Source organism: Denticeps clupeoides, chromosome 11 (genome assembly GCF_900700375.1).
Source record: "Denticeps clupeoides chromosome 11, fDenClu1.1, whole genome shotgun sequence".
In the NCBI taxonomy this organism is placed as follows: domain Eukaryota; kingdom Metazoa; phylum Chordata; class Actinopteri; order Clupeiformes; family Denticipitidae; genus Denticeps; species Denticeps clupeoides.
Window position 1 is genome coordinate 14,863,686 of NC_041717.1, and position 16,404 is coordinate 14,880,089.

Here is a 16,404-nt window from a genome sequence, read left to right on the forward strand (position 1 = left end):
AACCTGAAGGAGGGGCAAGTTGTTCTAGCAGTTGCTGCTGGTTTGGTGTGGCCGGCTACTGTCGTGAGGAACTGCTTGCTCCTGCCATCGTCCTCCTTAGGTAGATCTGCGAAGGCTGGGCAGCTGTCAAAGGCATGATGAAGCTCTAGGCAGATGAAACATCTGTCGGGCTAGTCTGCCTGGAGCGCATCACTTCCACAAGTCGGGTATTGACTTAATTTTAAGATCCAGGGGAAAGTGAAGTCATCTGTAGCTTCAGCATGACATTTTTCAGCCAAATCAGACTGAAAAAAAGATCTTTTGATATTCATATATACATCATGTCAACATTACATGACGTTTAGTCTTATTAACCTTTGTCTGCATGAAAATAAACATTAAACATTTCCTTTTGGTTACTGAGGTAATAGGAGTAAGGCTCATTTTAGACTTTAGTTTGTGCATGTGTGTCTTTTTGTGTGTGAAAAAGATGCAGCTCCCCTGCTGTCTATTTGAAGTCCATTGGGTTTGGTTTGTTAAGAAGCGAATGAGTGCAGTCAAGAAAAGGTCAAAGCTGCCCATCCTTAGTCATCTTCCCTCTTATTCCTCCTCTTCCTCTTAAATGGCCGGCCACTATTCTTTCTGAAGCCTTTACTCCACAGGGATGTTTTCTCACCCATTTAAAGTTTGCTCCAGATTTCCTCCGAAGCATCACTCTGCCTGCACCATATCTACTCCATGTATGCTAAGCATAGACACTCAGCAATCCAAATGATGTAAAAGACAATCAGATTCATCTACCCAGGCCACCTCCTCCCATTGCTCCATGGTCTAGTTGTGATGCTCACATGCTCATTGAATGTGCTTTTATCGGTGGACATGGTCATTGGTTATGTCACTGGTATCCAGTTTGCTTTAAGGACAAAATGTTTACTTGCTGCTAATATATCCCACCTCCTAGCAGATGATACAAATACAGATAATCTTTGTGATCATATGGCCCAATTAAATTAAATGACGCTGCTACGACTAAGGCACAATTAATGGGATAATCAATGTTATTCACTTAACCTTATACTGTTATGTCATGATATAATGTTATGGGTGATATATATATATATACACACACACACACACACACACACACACACTAAAGGTATATAATTGGAACTGGACAAAATGGAGTTTGTCATATGAGCTTGTCTACAAAACTTGTACACCTTGTGGTTTAAGATATTTCAAAGATTTGTGATAAGACTTCCATCTCATACATTTTGACTGTGTGTGTGTGTGTGTGTGTGTGTGTGTGTGTGTGTGTGTGTGTGAGAAAAGTGTTTTTTCTTCTTGTTTATTCCCACTCTGATAAGCAGAAATTAAAGCTCCATCACCCATCCTGCACCGGATCAGAGTTGTGCTCTTTGAATGCTAATTGTGGAGCTTACATTAAGTGTTTACTGTGACTTAAATTCACTGTGAAAGTGTGTCTGTGCCTGCATGTGTTTGTTCACATTCATTTTTTGTTGTATGCTCTGTGCATATTTTATGCTACATTAACTTTATTAGCCTGCCACATCTCTCTCCTCTTTCTAAGCTGCTTAGAGAGCAACACACACAATTGGTCTGCAGGTTCTGCTTGTGTTTTCTTTTCAGTGTACAGGCTGAAATGTCCATAGCACACACTGTCCACCAGTGTGTGTGCGCGTTTGCCACCAGTGAGTCAGGCTAATGCCAGCAGTTTTTAGCTCCTCCTGGGAACCACCTGTCCACTATTTGAGAGAGCAGAGGTCTTGAAAAGCATCATAATCAAACTGTCCTCTTCCTCTGCCAGATCAAATGTGTCAGAGAGACTCTGCATCTTCAAAACACACCACGCTCAAAGCCCCTCCCTCCCCTTAGACTCTCTTCATGAATAAAGTAATGCTCTCCTGAGCTTGGCTGATGGCTGGGTCTGTCTGCTGGCAGACTGGCAGTCGGCGTGATGTGAATCTTAATTCTGCCAAGCGGCGAGGCCAGCATGACGGCCAATTAGACAACGTCCAGTTCAGTGCAGGCCTGAGCGGAGAATGCACTCGGCGCATGCCGTTCCTGATGAAAGTGCTGAGTGGGATTATATTTGCCACCAGTTTCCACTTTTTGCTGAAAAGGAGAAGTGGTTGAATTCAGAAGAGAATCTGTACTAAGTACAGTCATTTGGATAGTGATCAGTACTTTTTCTTTTTTTATAGCCTTAACAGCATTGTATAACTGTACTGTACTACACTGTTTGACAAAATATTCCCAACACTGCTTGTAGCTGTGTCTGTGTCCTGTTTTAGTAAATGTTTACTGTCCATCTGGAGGCATGGTAGTGGTTCATATTTTGCATGGGGGTGATTTCTCATGTTAACTTTTCATGGAAGTCCAAAACACAATTATTACATTTACAAACTATATATTGACTGCTTACAATCACTTCCCATAATGCTTCCTGTGAGACTCAGCTTCCCCCGGGCAACACAGGGGGTACCGGAGTAGCAAGCCCTGATTGTGGCAGATTGGGGCTCCAGATCCCCAGGCTGCGCCGTGGATGGGCAGAGCGGTTCCCTAACACGCAGCTGGAGGGTTCCCTGTTCCCAGTGTCTCCATCTGCCTTGTTCATGCTTTATTTCTCTGTCTGTTCGTGTGCACCATACAGGAGTGTGTGTGTGTGTGTGTGTGTCTTTTACTGGACAGTTGTCATAACCGTGTGCAAGGCGTAGGACTTGTGAAGGCGGGCAAGCGAGCAGCAGTGTCAAGCTGCACACAGCAGAACCAGAGAACACCCTTTTTCTGCGCAGGCCGTGGTGGATTGTTTAACCCCTTTGATTTCCCTGTACCAATATAAACTGTGTTCTTTTCCCCCTCGGTCATGACAATCCTATTGTTATTCTCCAGGTAAGCGATGCACATGCACTCGGACATGCAAATGATGTAAAAGAAATTGTGATTCATCGTACCAGGTGACCTTTTTCCATTAGTGGGTGGTTCTGATCTGACACTCATTTGCCTGTAGTACTGGGGTTGAAAGGGTCAGCATGGATACACACTGCGATGCACTGTGAGTTCAGATACCTTTCTGTCAGAACCAGCATGAACCTTTTCAGCTGTTTGAGCTACAGTAGCTTGTCTACTGGATCAGACAAACATGGCTCAACCTGTGCTGCCCACGTGTATCAGTGAGACCTGGCCGCCTATGGCCGTGTCACCAGTTCACTGCTTTTGCTTCCTTCAACTTTTTTTGGTTGGTCCTGATTACTGCAGACCAGGAACATCCCACAAGAGCTGCAATATTGGAGATGCTATGACCTAGCCATTAAACATCACGATCTGGCCTTTGATTAAGTTGCCCTAATCCTAACATAACAAGCTCAAGTGTGGTGTGTGTGTGTGTGTGTGTGTATGTTTGTGTTCAGAGGTATTAGCAGGGGTGATGACATGAGAAGCTCAAGTGGTTGTGTGTGTGTGTGTGTGTGAGTTTATTTGTAAACTGTGATATGTCTGTTTAGTGTGTGTTTGTGTGTGTTTTGTAGAGTATTACTGTGTCTCTGTCAGACTTAAGCTCTGAGCAGCTCGCTGGTTATGTAACTCACTGCCACTTCCAATGATTTCTGATCGCTATCGGCACCCTGTGGGATTAGAGTGAATTTGGGCTCTGACTGGGAAACAGTTTATGTGGACGATCTGTGTGTGTGTGTGTGTGTGTATGAGAGCGAGTGATAACATAATGACAAAGACTGACCTACAATGACAGGGAATGTGTTTGCAATTGTGTGTGTTTATGTGCATGTGTGTCAGACATTGCAGTAATGTTCTCTGCTTAAGCTTCAGTGAGAACCCTGTGATAGCGACCAATGGGATCCTCGTTGATCTGTTAATAATCTCCAGCCTCACACTGTTCTGAATCAACCCAAACACATACACACACGGTGGGAAGCTAACACTGAACACAACAGGGTGTTTATGCTATAAGACTGTGTCTTAAGACTTATATGGTGAGTAGTTGTCTCCCCCGTGCCATGAACGTGAGCGTGTATGTGTGAAAGAAAGAGAGAGTGTCTAGAGAGGGGTTTTAATTGAGCCTCTGTAACCACTGGAAGACGGATTGGTTGGCCTGAGAGCAGAATGTGTGTTAAATATTCATAGTTCAGTTTAGCGCTGTCACAGAGGCCAATCTGCTCTACAATAGTCATTAAACACCCCCTCTCACACACAGCACACACACACACACACTTCCACATATTTTAACCCCACTTACTCTAAAATACCAATTCTACTTACTTACCGTGCACCGTGTTTTAGATTTGAAATTAGACACGTCATAATTGAAACAGGTTTTTTGATTATTTTTTAAAGGCATTTTTTTATATTCAGGAGAACCAAAACTGCACAACAGTTGTCCTCAGAATTTCCTCTTTCATTAAATGTGTCTTTTGCTGGACAAGAATGCAATTGAAGTTTAATAAGAGCGATTTTTCTATTATTTTAAGCAGATTTGGGGATTTGAATGGTTTTATTTATGCAATACCTAATTGTATCTGTTTGTGTACATACTACCCAACACATTGCATTTTTTGCACTAATCCATTTTGTTAACTACGGTGATCAATGCATTTGTTTGTGTTGTGTTGCACAATTTGGTGTAAAAGGCTCAGATGGCAAGAAAGCTTGATTAGAGTATAGCCAGCAGAAGAGGCGCTAGTGAGAATTCTCTGTTATTTTAAAAACAAAGGCGACACACTAGGCGACCCTAGTTTACAAGAAAAAAGAAGTTCCGTTCCGTTCCGTTCTGCTGCAGCGTGTGTGTGTTTTACCAACGGTTATGTAAGACTGTGCCATTAACCCTATAGCCGCTTTCTCAATCACTGCACAGCTGCAGCAGCTGGGTGAGAGTTCCGGCCTGGAGCTGATCATAGCAGCATGAGTGGGCATTTGCACCGACACACACATTTCTACATTTGTCTGCATTGTCTGCAGTTATGTATACACATTTTGCAACAAGAGGAAATGAGCGATGAAAAAAAGATAATATGGCAGCAGCTTCACCAACCAGAATGCACAGGTCTTCTCTTCATTTATGTGAGTGCTTGTAATATGGGGTCTCATCTGGTTTGGAGTGAGCGACTTCATCTGTTATCAGCAAGCAGACATGACACGGGTCATTTCCTGCCGTGCGGGAGGATTTGACTCACAGTAAAAGATTGCTGCCCTCATGGAGCGGCACGCCTCTGTTATAAATGATCTTGGCTCTCCACCTGCTTGACCTGTCGAATCAGACAAGACCTTCCAGGGCTGGATTGTTCACAATCCAAACAAGAAACCACTTCTTGCTAGTATTCTATACTATCTTAGAGAGGAGTAACTAGCTTCCCACCCATAGACAAAGTTTAAAAAGGGAAGAGCCTACAAGAATAATTGTCAACTCTTACACACCTCATTCTGCATCAGTGCATCCCATTTCCTTCACATCCATCTGTTATCTATACCCATAATACGCTTCTGTCCACATGGGGTAGAAGTGAGCATCAGCGTGTGGTGCTGTATTTGGAGGACTAATGGAAAAACTCACACGCTGATGCATACTAAAGCTCGTAAGAGTGCTTGTTTCTCCCAAGTGGGAGGGACCAGCCCAGAGTCCGGTCGAAGATGAATTCTATACATTATTGTACATCCCATTACCAACATGTCTTGCAGATACTGTGGTAGAAACTGGGAACAAAATAGGGCGGGGGTGAATTATTTAGCAAATTTATTTAGAATAAAAAATTGTGCAGGCATATGTTATTTTATGTTTTTTTTCTACTTAACATCAGTATGTAATTAGCATAATGATAATTAGCTCAAGTAATGTCACAATTTTTACATAATTTAATTCATGATGTCACCCATGACGACCCTGTGAACCTGTGAAAGTTTGCTGTGTTTTCACAGTTTGGTTTGTCCTCCTCTGCCCAGGAGACAGAGATCAGCAAGAAAAGAACACAGCTTGAGCTGCTCGACCACGAGGTGCAGAAAAGAAGTCCAACATGCCAGACTCTGGTAAGAGCTATTTTTAACTAATATTTAACTAATAACAGTTTAATAAATAGGTAAAGAAGGAAAGAAAAGGTGTAAAGCACTGTGAAGTCTGCTCTAATAAATAGGCGGTGTCAGCATATCAACATACTGTAAATAAAAAATAAATAAATAATGTAAATCATCACTATCATACATTCCATCATCCATCCATCATTCCATTCATGTTACATTGTTCATAGTGGCAGTATAACATGACAAGTTGCTACCGATCAGCGTTTGGTTAGCGACTTTATTTTCATTTGAATATTTATGGTCTCACCAGTTACCTAAAAAAATAAGCAAGCTGATGTGGTCGCAATTTGAATTTGTAAACTGTAAATCCAAAAGAAAAAAAATTAATACTTTAAGAAGGTATTGGTACATTGTTTCTATTCAGTGAGGTACTGGAACCCCTATCCTGGAATTCACTGCATGTTAATTCTGCCTCAAGTACATTACACCTTGAAAATCACTTCTCGTAGTCATACCTGCAGCCTACTTTGGTTTCCCTTTGGCACCTAAGTCCCCATGAGGTGCATAACAGCTAATTCATGTAGATAAAAAGTTGTGTGGCTGTTGAAGCGCGTGCACACACACTCACACACCCACGGTTACACGACCCCATCTCCTCTCTGTCCAGCTGTCCTCATATCCCATGGTCCCTCACCCTCCTTTTCTCGTACTCACTCACTGCCTCTCTTTTCACATGGAACAGAGATGTTACTCTGCCTTCAGGGCTGTCAGGCACAGGAGACAAAAAGGACAGGAGCTAGAAAGACAGTGGAGAGAGGATAATCCTTTCTGACAGTGGAGGGGCGTTGCTGTTTTATTTGGTTTTCATACCTGCCTGGAATGAATCCCTATGATTGTCTGTGTGTGTGGTGTGTGTGAGTGTGCACACCCTTGTAGATGAATTCAGGCATGTCATTCAACCCCATTGCCACAGGGGTATAAAATCAAGCACGCAAACAAGTGTGGGGGAAATAGGGGCTGAAATTTTTGTACTTTTAATGTATATGTGTGTGTGGCACTCATTCAACTCTGACTCAAACTGAAATGCAAGGAGCGTTACAGATCTACAGGATGCTGTAAGGGACAAATTCAATTACCCAAAAGACTGACTTTGAGGCTGGAGTTACTCAACATACACTGCACTGCCCTGAGGCTTCCTGTGTGTATGTGGGTATGAACCTGATGTCCGTAAAACTGTGTATTATTTTGTGCATGTAATACGTGGGGTGGGTGATAATTTAACACATATTTTGTTGCTGATTATAATTATGCAATTTTTTTGTTCACTCTAATATGCCTTACATTCAATACAAATTGAAATATTATGACAAAGGCTGTTTGTTAATTCCATTTTTTTTATTGTCTGAATTATTACCAGTGGTGGAGGAAGTACTGAAGCTTAGTACTTAAGTAAAAGTACAAGTAACCTGCAAAATATGTATTCAAGTAAAAGTAGAAGTGCTACATCAACAATCTTACTTAAGTAAAAGTCCAAAGTACTTACTTTTAAATTTACTTTGAAGTATTTTTTTTAAGTAAAAGTACTCACACAATGGTTTGTCTCAACATCTGGGGTGTGCCATTTTGTAAAAGCATAGTACAAATACTGACTTATGCCTGTACTGATGTCATTGCTCGTAATAATTACAAGCAATTATACAGTATATATGTATTGGAAAGTTTGGTGTGCTTATTGTGCGTGCACTCTGCAATACTGTGTGTACCTTAGAATTATGTGGATGACAAGTTACCTAATAGGTATTACCCACTAATATACCATTAAGATAAACTATATATCTTTAAATCATTTATGTACTTGCAAAACCATTCAACACTTCTGTTAAGAGCAGTAAAAGGGAAACACAACAGTAACCAAACACCAGTGGTGGGGTGGCGCTCTCAAGAATATGGCAGTACGAGTGGCATTGCGAGCCCTTTAATCAACTTCGTATCACCAGCACATTCTGTTCAACAAGAGTTGCTTTCCTTTACCCTGGCTTGCATGAAAAACAAATGTAGTGCAACTGTAAAACTAATAAATAAAAGCAAATCCTCCCACTTGGCAGAAAAGCAAAAAACATTGGCCTAATAATGGATAACACAACACTTAGTCAATACAAAAGGCAGATGTTAGAATGGGAAACAACAAAGGACCTTGAAAATAAAAATTGACTGTTGGCTGGGCTGTGGCTCTCTTCAGAATATGCCAGTATAAATGCTATTCCCCTGATCAACATAGCATTATCAATACTTTTTGTTTAGAGTTTTTTTCTTAAACAACACACAAGTCTATATGAAAAACAGATGTAATTGTAAATCTTGTCAATGATCTATTGATTGCAGAAAAAAACAATATTGTGTAACTCAACACTTACAATACAAATACAAAAGGCAGATCTTAGAATAAGAAACTTAAAATGAAGGACCATCAAATGAAAACTTTACCACTGGCCAGGCAATCAAAGGTCATAGGGTGAAAATGGCTCTCTCACGAACATGAGAGTATAAGTGCCATTTGGTGCCCTTATAAGCACAGCATTATCAGTGCTTTTTGTTCAATTTCCAACAGGTTTGGCCGTGATTGTTCAGTTGTATGACAGATAGAAGAAGAAGACTGAATGAGGTTCAGATAGAAGGACGTTGTATTGAAAATGTTAAAAAAGAAAAAAAAAACTAAAGAACGGATGTGAACTAGATCATTTTTTGAGCTGTGAACTTGGTTCAAAATTTTTAAAAAATTAACTATGAACGTGAACTAGTTCTTTTTCAGTGTGAACTAATTAAGCTAATTAAGACATTAAGCTATCGTCTCTGAGCTAATAAACCAGTTTTATCCTACCAACCAAGTGTTACACTGGTGTGATTTTTATACTATTTCTGTATGTCAACATACATTTCGCTAGATAATAGTATCATAACATGTCATAACATACCCAAAAGCATAGCATACCATAGCATGTCTTACCTCTATATGTTTTTTCAAAATTGAAGGGGAGTTTTTAAATGCCAACAATTCTTTATGTTGAAGCAGGCATGGGATGCAAAGAAATCGCAAGGACTCATTCTTTGCTCCTTTGTACTCAAATACATTTCTTAAATCCGGCCAAGGATTTCTTTGTGATTCAGAGCTCAGTAGATGCAGCTCTGGGTCCATGTTGAATGTCTCGGTCTGCCAGCTCGTGCTGCGAACTGACGCGCGCTCTGCCATCATTGGAGCTAATAAAGCCTGATTGGTAGGAAATGGCAAACAATGCCAGAACGCAATAGGCGAACTATTTTTTCATGCAAGATTTTGAGGAAACTGTGTTCATAAAATGTAACGAGTAACGGCATAAATTGCAGAAATGTAGTGGAGTAGAAAGTACAGATAATTGCCGCAAAATGTAATGGATTAAAATAAAAAGTAAGCATTTTTATTTTTACTTAAGTAAAGTACAGATACGTAAAAATGTGCTTGAGTACAGTAACGAAGTAAAAATACCACTGATTATTACAATATTGCCTATGAATTAAATGTTAATAATATTTTCAGAATAGAGAAAAGTACCATCGTTGATACAGGCAGTACTTGGTTGGGGCTGAAGGGTTCACAGTTTTTTAAAGGATGAAAAACAAATGATCTTGTAACCAAGATTCAAAGTGAGCTAAATCCCTAACAAGCGTTAGAGATTTTATACAGATGGCAGGGTTGTGGGAATTAATATAGAACAAAGAAAGAGTAAATGAAATGTTTCCACTTACCAAGCACACAGTTCACCCCAGCAGATATCATATCAGATAGCATATTTGGTGGTTTTGATATCACGTACCTAAGTGTGTACTTAGAGCTGAGGTTAGAGAATGTGGTCACTACATGGCATTATATTTTTTCATTGTATTAATATAAAAAGAGTCCCTAATTTGCATATTTCCATATTGTCAGAGAGAATTATAATGTCTTGTACAAGCTGTAAATCACTCACCCCATACTGCGCAAGTATACACATTCTAGCTCTCAGGCCCATCTCTGTCAGTCTGCTTCTTTCAAGCCCTGTACATCAGCATCATCTGTCTTATGCTCTTGGAGCATTTGCATTTGATATCTCTGCTTATTCGTGCAATAATGTCAACGCACGCACTTGCACGGTCAGATGGTTAGTTATGCTGTTAGAAAACCACGGAGGAGAAAACATTCATAGAGGCAAGATGAGCGACATGTCTGGATAGTTTCTGTAGAAGTGAAGCTTTGTGCCCCATAGCAGACGATCAATAGGCAGTGGCGTGTTCCATAATCCGCATGGTAGCGGTGTGTAATCCGCATGTAATCAGAGGGATTTCCAATGAATGAACGTGATCTTGTGTGGAGATGCAAGGGGGAGCAGAACTGTTGTTTAGGTCTTGTGTGTATAGTCAGTCATGTGCTTCTGTAGTTCTATGTAATTAATTTTTTTTTTAAATTAAAAATCTATCCTACAAATTGTTAAAATTTGTGACGACATATGCTCACATTACTATAAACATGGTACTAATAACTTATTGAGTTGGGTCACATAATAGCATAGCTGAGTCCAGAAATGCACATTATTACTGGCTGCATCTGTATCAGAAAATTTATTTAATTGTGCCTTGTCAGCAACATGTGTAAATATAATACCATATAATTCCAGACATGTTAAACATATTGACTGTTTTTTCACATAAATGAATGATCAAATCAGTTGTTCTGGCTGTTGTTTATTATAGCAATTCAATCATTTCAAACAAAGAATAAAACACAACTCTGAAACACACGAAAAAGAATGACAGAAATTCTGAAATATTTAATTCTGAATAAATAAATGAATGAACCATGAGTCTGCTGCTTGTTCACTGGGGCAGTGGTGGCCTTGCGACTAAGGAAGCGGACCCATAATCAAAAGGTTGCAAGTTCAAATCCCACTGAGGTCCCCTTGAGCAAAGTACTGTGCTCCCACACACTGCTCTCCGGGCACCTTTCATGATGGTCCCTCAGCAGAGGCCATGTTTCAATGTGTGTACTGGGTGCTGTTTTAATCACTTTCACTTGAACCACTTTTTGTAGGACCTGACCTCTGCAGACTTTAGGGACATCCCACAACAACTGCAGCTTTGGTGCTATGATGCTGACCGCTATCCATCAGTCACTCACCCAGATCTTTAAAACTTGCCCACTGCTAGGTGACATTGTAAAAAGATCATCAGTGATATTCGCTTGTAAAAAAAATTATGTCCGATTGTTGTACAAACGACGCACACACACTGGAACCTCCGGCCTGATGAATCCTGTTAATCTCCTTCGATCAACACAACGGACAGCATTGTTTTATGATTCAATATTGAAGACATGCGGTGAGATTTTTAAAATGCTTTATAACAATGTTCCCTTTGATATGTACTTCCATTTATTGTTACTGTCAAATGAAGGAAAAAAAAAGGGATTATTCTGTCCAGCAATGCTGCATTTGTTTCAACTATTAGCTAAAGAGTATAAAATTTTATTTTAGTAATTCTTAGATTAACCATCCTGATGTTTTATTTATGCAATACACTTTAAATGTGTGACGGAGTAGAAATAGAACAGAATTGTGATTGTTCTCTCGGTTTAGTGAGAGCCGCAGTTCTCTGGATCGATCCCGTCAATGCAGTCATGTGCTTCTGTCTCAGATTAGAATTGACTGTGCGGACGGCACTGTGCTGGAATGCCAATGAGTTTTTCGATGGGAATCAATTGGACAGAAATGGAAGTGATGCTCCGTTGATGAAGTGAATGGTGTGTGTTTGTGTGCGTGCATGTGTGTGTGTTATTCAACGGAAAGGCAGCACTACTTGCCTGCATGGTAGTTTTTTTTGTGTGTGTGGTGGGGGTGTCCTGTGTTGACTCTCTGAATTGCGTTTGTGTCACACTTCACTGGTGCTGATTGAATGTAATTAAGTTTTTCTTTGCTGCATTGAAGGATAGATTTTAATCTTTCACTGGCACAGAGGAGGGAGGAGGGGTCGGTTGTATGTAAATTTGTGTTGCATTCAGGCTTCACTGATGATTGGGTATGTTCATGTGTTTAAAGGACCACAGACATGTCTCCATTAGTACGCACATATAAACACACCCACACACTCACACACATACGTACGTGTAATAACAACAGGGGCCTCTACTGGACAAATGTTTTTTTCAGATTAATCTCATGATTTTCACTTGATCAACTAGTTTTTTTATTCTTTTGCTTCAGGGACTAGAAATTAACAATGCGTCTCCCTATTGTGTTATGTGTGTGTGTGTGTGTGTGTGTTTAGGAAAATGAGCTTCATGATGTTCTGGAGGCAAAATCTCATTTAAGCGTTCAGCGGTTCGGTAACACCCAGAAGGCTGAGCAATATGAGCAGGTGAGTGACACACTAAAGCATGAACGCAGCCCGATCCCTCACCCCAATTGTTTTTATTTGTTTAACAATGCTGGTTGGTGTGTTTCCTGGATGAAAAATGCTGGCAGTCAAGTTGTTGTTCCTTCTGTTGTTCCTTCCCGAACAACAGACTATTAAAACAGAAGAAGAGGAATGAATGTGAGATGTGTGACAGCCTGGTTTCTCTGTCAGGTGAAGGCAAACTATGAGCAGCTCAGAGAGACTCTGCGCTTTGTGACCAAGGAGAGAGATTGCGCTGTGCTGGAGAACACTCAGCTCCAAGCCAAACTGGAGAACTTAGAGCAGGTGCTGAAGGTAAGAGTTCCTGCAAGACACTTGTTGACCAGTGGTTGGATTGGTAGCACTATGGGCTGCCAATCTGCTCGTTTGTGCTGGTAATGGGTGTGGTCACAAGTGATGATGCTTGCGACGTCCAATGACACACCCTGGATACAAGGGGTATTAATAGTGTAGAGAAATTACACCTGGATGTGTAATGTATTCACAGGAGGGGGTTTCAGTTGTTCAGAATGATGATGTAGTGTGCATGAGAGGGTGCAGTCTCCTCCATTTTTCAAACTTTGTTTATGTGAACATCACAAAAGGGCTGGGTGGGTATTTAGTTTCTCATCTACAATTGATCTGTCTTTCGGTTTCAAATATACTTGATGTGTTATTAACAAACACTCCGCACAAACACTAAACTTATTAATGCCCAGAAAAGATTAGGAAAAAAGTGTGTGATGGGCAGGGGGGTGTTGGGGGTGGAGTGGATAGAAACAGTGAACTGATTACAGTCTTCTTCACTGCACTGGACTGAACCAGGGCGGGGCACCTCTGCATCTGTGTGAGTTTATGGGTTCGTGATAGAGGTCAACTCTATGTGATTCACATGTGTGTAAACATATGCAAGCCTGTAATCTGTATCTGTGTGTGTTTGTGTGTACATTAAATATGCTATCATAACCTTTAACACTGAGAAGCGATTGTTCACACCTCTCTTCACCCTTCTCATCCTTTGCTCTCTCCTCACTCGCTTCTTTGTTGCTTTCTAGCTCCCACTGTGAGTCGTCAGTCCTGGAGCTCTGACTCTAACCCTAGGATTCTGGAGCTCTGCCCCTCATTCTAACCCGTCCCCATTTTCTAATGTACCGTCCCTCTCCATTTTAAACCCTACAAGGTATCAGCGCACCTCCTCTATAGAGGCAGTCCCACTGTTTGTCTGTTTATCTGAATGCATCTGGAAGTGACATCCACTGTGGGCTGACTCCATATGTCACTGGTGACTGACGAGAATGCTGGCTGAACATCTCTGGAATGTGGCTCTGCATGTTTTACCACGTGCGTCTGTGTGATGAGTGACAGTCGGAAATAAATCCGCCTTGGCACTCTGATTAATCAGCCTGCTGTTTATTTCAGCCCCAGGAAATTAATCAGCAAAACAGGCCGGGCACAGGTACAAAGCTAATCAGAGTTTGAAATAAACATGGCATGGATTAATCAGAGGGCGTGGCAGCGTTTAATAAGTCCCACTCTTGGAAGTTGGAAAAGATGCGTTCTCTCCCCTAACAGCATGGACGTCTGCTTTTACCCGCCCGCCTGTCACATTTCCTTCCTTAGAGCACAGGTTGTCTTGTATCTGAACACTTGAGCCTCAGGTGTGTTGCGGCTGAGCATATCACCTGTTTTGGCCTGGATATAGAGCTGTGATGGCAGAACTGTGCCCCTCCCCATCCCTCTCCTCACTGGAGAGCCATTATGCAGCTTGGTGAAGCTTCAGAGAGGCTGCTGATGAACACCACCATGCCTGTCACTTGTTGATGTCACCAGAGATACGTTTATAGGCTCTGAATTATATTTTTTTATTTATCTGGATTAGAGGCCTGTGACTGATGGAACAAAAATACATTCACACAGCACATCCCAACTTAACCAAGTTAATTCCAAAGACTCAGTGTTACAGTCTTCAGTCTTGAATAACAGAATTTGAGTATAAGCAGGAGCTTTTCCATATAGTGCACTATAAATTAATATGATGATTGTTATGTACAGATCTCTAAATCCAACAGAAGACAATGTAAGGAATGCAGAACTGGGGTAATTTGAGATTGCTTTCAAGAGTGTGTTAACATGTTTTTTTATCACTTATCAGAAATAATCATCAGCATGAAAATATAAGATTGGAACATACAATGAAAATAACAGTGGACCTAGGATCGAACCCTGTGGAACTCCACATGATGAAGATTTTGTAATGGCGGAAATGGTTCCACTCCACAGACATGAAAAATGATGGTTCTATATATATTTTGGATTCTAAAGCATTTGTTGGACATCAGACAGCATTTGAAGCTTCATGCTGTGGCAATATTAAGCTTGTCATGTGATGCTGTATTGGCAACAGATTGGATGTCGCTAATCGCTCTGGGCATGTGTTCTCTCTCTGTCTGTACCTGTGTCTTTGTCTTTATCCCCTCCGTGTTCGTTCTGCTCTCCTCCACTCGGTCTCATCCCCACTCCCTCCCCCCACCTCCAGCACATGCGGGACGCTGCGGAGCGGCGGCAGCAGCTGGAAGTGGAGCATGAACAGGCACTGGCTGTGCTCAATGCCAAACAGCAGGAGATCGACCTCCTCCAGAAGGTCAGAGGCCATGCACTCACACCCACATTAATGACTGAGTTTAGGCTTAAAGAACAATTAGAAGCAGCTGATCACAATGGCAAAACAACAGCCTGATTCATCTGCTGATTAGAGGAATATGTTTGCATCTGATTTTGAGTTTGCTACACTTCATTCAATGGAACCTCAGGGCAGGTTTAATGTCTGAGGTGCACTTAATGTACATACTAGGGGCAGAACACAAAAAATGTATGCGATAGTATAAACTGTGAATAGGCTGGTTCTTGGACACTCTAGGACCATGCCACAGTGCTTTTCATGGAGTCTCTGTTTGTCTAAGTTCCACCTCACCAGCTCCAGAACTGTGCAGCTGAGTCAGGTTTTTTAAAAAAGGGTCCTGCCAAGAATGTACAGGATGAGTTAGAGATACCTCTGCTAGAACTGCTGATGTGCTGCCACCACTCACTCCCTCAGGTTAAAGGTTAAACGCCCTTCTCAAAATGAGGTTTGTTGCCCCACCACTCGGTATGAATGAACGAGTGATAAAGGGTGTGGAAACACCTGTCAACACCTGAACAAACACAGGTAAATACAGTGAGTGTTACAGTGGAATGGGATCCCATCCTTGCACAGCAGCAGTTTCTCATTAGATGCTTTAAGCGTTTTTTTTTTTTTTGTTCGTTTGTTTCTTTTTGTGAGAACCAGATCTGCAGCACCCTAAAATCTCAGAATGAGTTTTCTGTTTTTCCTCATGTTTGAATTGATGCCTTATGAAGTTCGGCTGGGAGAGATCTGATCCCACAGATGTTTTCATGTCTCTGTGGAACAGGCGCTGTAACACTGCAGACGCTATGAGTCATATTTAATAAACCACTGTCTGTTGTGCTTTAAATACAAATCACCAGGAGCTGACAAATGCTTCTGTGCAATGCTCCCGGGAATGACTCAAACTTGGGAATGTTCCAGAATGGGTTTTTTTCAGTATTATGTACTTGCACTAAACATGAACATGAACCCACCCTACAGCCCAGGTTCTACACTTGGTCTCCAACGGTCAAGGCTGCCAGTCTCTTCATTGCGAAGTGTAGCCACACCTTCTTACAATACAATCTCTGGTAGAAGTTTCATACAGTTTAGGATGGGCAAGGCTAAAATGGTGCTGCAGTCAGCCAGCAGGAGGCGATATACCTGTGTTGATTAAAACTACGCAATCCATGGGGACAAATGGTAGATTTTTGTATAGTCACTGTAACCATAACTATTTAATTAGCAGTTGCATTGGTAATTTATAGTTATGTAATATGTATATTGGAATTATGATT

The 16,404-nt window shown here is 41.2% G+C and overlaps 1 protein-coding gene across 24 annotated transcripts in view; it reads left to right on the forward strand.

Annotated features, from left to right (window-relative positions):
• rimbp2b (RIMS binding protein 2b) overlaps window positions 1–16,404 on the forward strand; it is an 80,133-nt gene that overhangs the window by 30,364 nt on the left and 33,365 nt on the right. For 23 of the 24 annotated variants that reach the window (XR_003751196.1, XM_028995460.1, XM_028995470.1 and 20 more), the window contains 4 exons: window positions 5,950–6,033; window positions 12,355–12,444; window positions 12,655–12,777; window positions 14,999–15,103. Coding sequence is in view for 23 of the 24 variants with exons in the window: in XM_028995460.1 (XP_028851293.1) it covers window positions 5,950–6,033; window positions 12,355–12,444; window positions 12,655–12,777; window positions 14,999–15,103 (402 nt within the window). In the remaining variant the exon portion in view is untranslated. Of the gene's footprint in view, window positions 1–5,949; window positions 6,034–12,354; window positions 12,445–12,654; window positions 12,778–13,534; window positions 13,643–14,998; window positions 15,104–16,404 lie in introns of those variants that run through there. The other variant, XM_028995473.1, reaches the window with a different exon arrangement.